The following is a 5,679-nucleotide window of genomic DNA, read 5'->3' as shown; positions in this document are numbered from 1 at the left end:
TTCATGTGACGCAAAGCATTTTGAAGTGCAGTTTCAGTCAATCAACACATAAAGTCAGTACAATGTGGTATCTCAATTTTGCACCACACTTTTAAAGTTGTATCGCTACGGGCGAATTTTGGGGTGCAAGCTGCACTGCGACAGGGCTTATTTTGAACGCTGAGTATACTGTACCTTTTCTTGTCAGCAGACAAGCGTCTAACATATCTAAAGTCGTTACTTAATCATGACGCTAAGAATAGGAACGCCCTGCATACCACAATAATTGCGGTTTAAAACCTCACAAAAGTTACAGGAAAGAGAGACGCTTGGAATAGCTCATTATACTTTTGTTTCAATTCACAAATCAATTAAACACTAATTTGTTTTCTATAAATATAATTACAAAAATTGTAACTATTAATTTCCAGCATAAAACCAAAAACAAAACAAAAACCACCGCATGAATATATGGGTCCTTTCCCAGGTATAATATATTTCCCACCATATTTCCTCTCTCCAACCTTTTCATTTCATGCTTTTGTTAGTAGAATAATCAATTATCATACCCGGTTTGATTTGTATTGTTATTCTGTTAAAGTTCAGTGAAGTTTGCAGTATAGCAATTGGTAAGAAGGTGCCTTTTGACACGTAGATACCGATATTACGTTCTATGAGGTCATTTCGAAATTTTCACAAGAAAGGGCTTTACTCTTCTATTGTCGTTTACATTGAGCGCAGCCTTTAATATAAAAAATAAAAATAATCATGTAATATATGTTTTAAAAATGTAATGATGAAATTAACCCTAGGCCATATTACTGTTAAAACAATAACTACTCTCTTAATGTAAAAGAGTGAAAAATTCGATCTCCAAAAGAGTGGGAAGAATGAAAATCACTCAAATTGAGTAAATGTCCCTTACCTTGAAAGAGTGGTTTTAGAAGTGTTTTCACTCTTTTAGGAATGAGTTTCACTCTTTTAGGAGTTTTACATTCTTCTCACTCTTTTGGAGAGTGTGTTTCTCACTCGTTAACATTAAGGGAGTACAGTGGCTCTCAACACAGTTTGCGTACATGGATGAGGTGACGTCGGAAGAAATAAATTAGCTTGTTTATTTTTGAGTCTCAATGTGGTATAAATAACAAAATGAACTATCACTTAATTAATAATTCGCTATACCATTTTTTCACCCTGATGTGGCAATGACGTCAGTTCGTATTTCATCAGGCGCAGCTTCAAATCTCTAGTGCTCGCTCAAAGCGCTGGCGTACACACGTACTCGCTTCATTGCGCCGCACAGATGCGCACGAGAAACAGCTGCACCAACACATTCACGTCACTGCTACATCAGGGTGAAATATGGTATTTGTTAAATCTGGCATTAAATCGTGTCATGGTATGACAAATACTTGGCCCAAATTGTCGTATGATATCTTATGTAACCAAAATTCAAGTCCCGGCTTCTATAGTCATAATAATATGTGTAGCATGGCCTGGTCTAATCGTCGAACCATTTAGGAAGGTGAGTGATTTTGGTACTATAGCTGCTCGATTGGTTTGGGCCAAAATGAGGCTACAAGAAACTACAGGTTGATCATCATTTGGTTTTTCGATAGGACAAGAAGACAGCGTTGCGTTGCACATCGTCCACGCCTGGTAAAGAATTATTTTGTATAGGCATCAAAGCACGTGTCTTTATAAACTGCCCGCCGGCCGCTGAGAGTAGCTTCTATTACAAAATTAGCTTATACGTGCACTGGTTAGCAAATGTTCTCAGTACAGATCCAAATAAGTAAAATTAGGTACTCACTAGAAATATTTCGATTCCTATCAGGAATCTTGTTCACTCTGGTTTGGTGAGTGGTGGTGTTTCTAGTTGTTATCGGCAATCTTTGTGACTGATCTTGATGACGTCACATGGTTTGCTTGCCGATTGATGATCTGATCGTAGATTCGATCAAGTCTGTACGCCCCCTCGTCCTTGTTCATGGTGGTGTTGCCTCTGCTCCTAATCCAGATGGCCTCTTTGAGCCAACGGGTAGTTTTGTTTGCCTCTTGGTCGATGACTTTGGCTTCCTCCCACCCAATCACGTGATTATTAGTTGCTGTGTGTTCAGCTATGGCTGATTTGTAGGTTTCTGTGGTTGACGCCTTCCTCTGTGCTCTGGTGAAAGTTTTCTCACTAGCTTTATCTGCTTCCGATTTATGTTCTTTTAGTCTCGTAGACAAAAAGGCGACCCGTTTCTCCTATGTATGTTTTTGGGCAGCTCTTACACGGAATTTCATAAACCGCCTCTGCTGTCTGGAGTGGGTCTCGCTTATCCTTTGGGTGTACAAGAGCCTTGCGGATGGTGGAATGTGGTTTTAACGATGTTGCGAAACCATGTTTCTTGAAAATTCTTGATACCCGTTCGGATAGGCCCTCTACATATGGAAGCACAACAAGGCCTTTGCTTTTGTCTTTGCCGTCGCTAGGTTTTGGTTTCTTTGGCTTTGGGAGATCTTTTTTCCTCGATAACTTTCTTTATTGACCACTGAGGATAGCCACATTGAGTAAGTGCTTGCTCTATATGTGACTTTTCTTTCTGGCGATCGGTTTCCTCAGAAACAATTGAATCTTTCCTATCAATGAGGGTCCTCACAACACCTAATTTGTGGTGTAACGGATGATGCGATTGGAATTGCAAGTACTGGTCCGTGTGCGTTGGTTTTCTATAAATGCACAATTTGAGGGACCCGTCATCTTTCTTGGTAATTAAGGTGTCTAAGAAAGGAATACTATTGTCCGATTCTTCTTCATACGTAAATTTGATGCTATTTGTAGGATCAACTTGGTTCAAATGTGTAGTCAGATTCTCCGCTTCTCCTTTCTTGATCACTTCTAAGACATCGTCTACATATCTCTTCCAGACTCTGGGTTTGCAGTTGTCAGGAGCTGTGGCTATGGCTTCATGCTCAAACCATTCCATGAATAGGTTGACCGCTATGGGACTTAGGGGGCTGCCCATAGCCATACCTTTCTTTTGCTGGAAGATCTTGCCTTTTGATGTGAAGTAAGTGGTAGTAAGAATGAATTCAATTAATTCCATCAAGTCGTCGACGCTGAGGAGAGTCCTTTTTTTCAACTCATGATCTTTTTCCAACCTTTCGCGGATAATCTTCAGCGTGAGATCCACAGGAGTCTTAGTGAACAGGGATACCACGTCATGTGAGATCAGATATTCGTCATCACCGATGATGATCCCGTTCAAGTCCTCAGCAAGTTGTTTCGAGTTGAGGACATGATGGACTGTGTTGCCGACAAGAGGACTAATTATGTCTGCCAGAGATCTCGAAACATTATACCCGATTGAGCCTGTGTAGTCGATAATCGGGCGTAGCGGATTGTCTTTCTTATGAATCTTAGGACTGCCGTATATGCGCGGGACAATCTCCGCTGTGGGGAACAGGAAATCTTTGTCCTTTTGTGATATTTTTTCCTCACGCAAGAGTCTGTTTAAGATGGCAACAAGCTTCTTTTTAAATTTTGGGGTGGGGTCTTCTTTAAGCTCCTCATACGTGCTAGTGTCATTGAGCAGATTTTCAAGCTTTTCATCATATTCGGTGGTATCTAATATGACAGTGGCTCTACCCTTGTCTGCACCCAAGATTTGAATGGATTTTTCTTTTTGAAGCTCTTTAATGGCGATTCTTTCGTCCTTTGTTACATTTGATTTTGGTACTTTAGTTGACTTGATTGCGCCTACTACCTCCGATCTAAGTTGGGCTGCGTCACCCTTCGGTAGTTTCCAACAAGATTTTTCACACGCAATGATAAACTCGTTCGTGATCGATGACTCAATCTTATCGGGGGACATAGCAAAATTCAGACCGCGACTAAGTACCTTTTCTTGAGCCTTAGTTACTTTATATTTAGATAAATTGATTACCCACCGCTTGAGCTGGCTTCCGCTGAGATCAACCTTTTCATTAAAAGATGCACAGACGGTCTTGTTAAGCTTTGGTTTTGTTGTTTTCTCCACCAGCCGGTCAAACTTGTTTTGTTGACGGGCGCGGACATCTTGGAAATGCTTTTCTCGAGATCTCGCGAGATGTTGGGTGATGTTTTGTTTGATGTCGCTAGGGAGACCGCGGGAGTTTAAATCCCGATTAAAATTAGCTTTCTGGCGATCTAATTGCTCGATTTTATTGTTGATCACTCGCAAACGTTCACGAAGTAGTTCTTTCTCCGCTTTCTTGATAATATCCTTAGCTTTACGCGTATTTATCGGGCATTTGAGACGTAAACTGGGTGGGGTGAGGCCTCTATCACGACAGCGTAGTGTAAACACACGATGATTCCTATAACTGGATGTCTTTTTTTCGATGTTTTCACAATCTCGGAGCGCTTTTACTGTACCCTCGCCGTAATTTCCTCTTAACACTCTGAACAAATTCATCAGGATCGTTCATAAATCACTGGTTAGCAAATGTTCTCAGTACAGATCCAAATAAGTAAAATTAGGTACTCACTAGAAATATTTCGATTCCTATCAGGAATCTTGTTCACTCTGGTTTGGTGAGTGGTGGTGTTTCTAGTTGTTATCGGCAATCTTTGTGACTGATCTTGATGACGTCACATGGTTTGCTTGCCGATTGATGATCTGATCGTAGATTCGATCAAGTCTGTACGCCCCCTCGATAGGAATCGAAATATTTCTAGTGAGTACCTAATTTTACTTATTTGGATCTGTACTGAGAACATTTGCTAACCAGTGATTTATGAACGATCCTGATGAATTTGTTCAGAGTTATACGTGCACTCCGCGCTCGGTGAGCGATTGGTCAAAATTCAATCATTGGCTAAAAACCAATCATGCCAATAGCTCAGCGATTCATGAGTTTTCTTTCAAAATAAACAAGCTAATTCTATTGTTACTGTATTGTTGCAGGTCGAGTCTTTAAATGGTCTGTATAGAATAGTAAACCCAGGGATAAAGAGATCACATTCCTCCATTGCATATTGAGATGAATTGATTTAATTCCTATAATGAAAATAGACTACATGTTGTGTTTGGATGTGATTATATTCTCAAATCCTCTAATACATACCGATATTTTTGCTTTTTGAACAAAGCATTTGTAAGACTTGCAGTTGGATATATATGTTGAAAGAATACTCTGCGTCTTGAAAACAAAAACTGACGAAAAATCGAATTTCCTTGAGTTAGCAACATTCAAGAAGATAATGAGCATGCGCAGATCGTAAAAATTAGTCATTTCAGCTGATAAATGGCAACGCGTATTCGTAATGGGGAAGAAGTGTGTATTTTATGGTAACCGGTGGTATGCTTAAGTCTGAGTCGATCGGCCTATCTCGAACAAACTCACCATGCGTTGAAGAACTAGTGGATTCGCCTACTATCATGACAATGTCTGACACGAAGATATTCCCGCCAGATTTATCTTGACTGTATATCTGTATGGACGAAAGAGTGCTATAAAAACTTTGTTCTCTTAATGTTTCACCTGTGGTGTTTTTGCAGAGTACCAAAATATGTAAATAATCAGAATTAATACGTTTTAATCTTAATAGTTAAGATTAACTGCACTCCGAACTGCCACATATATAACACGACTGACAAGATGTTCTACTTTGGTAGTGCTATATCTACTAACAACAGGTTTCAGAAAAGGAAGCAATCATGGTAATACTGA

At 39.8% G+C, this 5,679-nt stretch overlaps 1 protein-coding gene across 1 annotated transcript; it reads right to left on the bottom strand.

Annotated features, from left to right (window-relative positions):
• Positions 1–2,453: 2,453 nt before the first annotated feature.
• On the bottom strand, positions 2,454–4,421 carry LOC140157876 (uncharacterized). The gene has a single exon (XM_072181126.1). The coding sequence runs from the start codon at positions 4,419–4,421 to the stop codon at positions 2,454–2,456; it is 1,968 nt and encodes a 655-aa protein (XP_072037227.1).
• Between the last annotated feature and the right edge of the window lie 1,258 nt (positions 4,422–5,679).

This window comes from Amphiura filiformis, chromosome 7 (assembly GCF_039555335.1).
Source record: "Amphiura filiformis chromosome 7, Afil_fr2py, whole genome shotgun sequence".
In the NCBI taxonomy this organism is placed as follows: Eukaryota; Metazoa; Echinodermata; class Ophiuroidea; order Amphilepidida; family Amphiuridae; genus Amphiura; species Amphiura filiformis.
The sequence above is the reverse complement of the archived record's forward strand: the minus strand, read 5'-3'. Positions and strand labels throughout refer to the sequence as shown.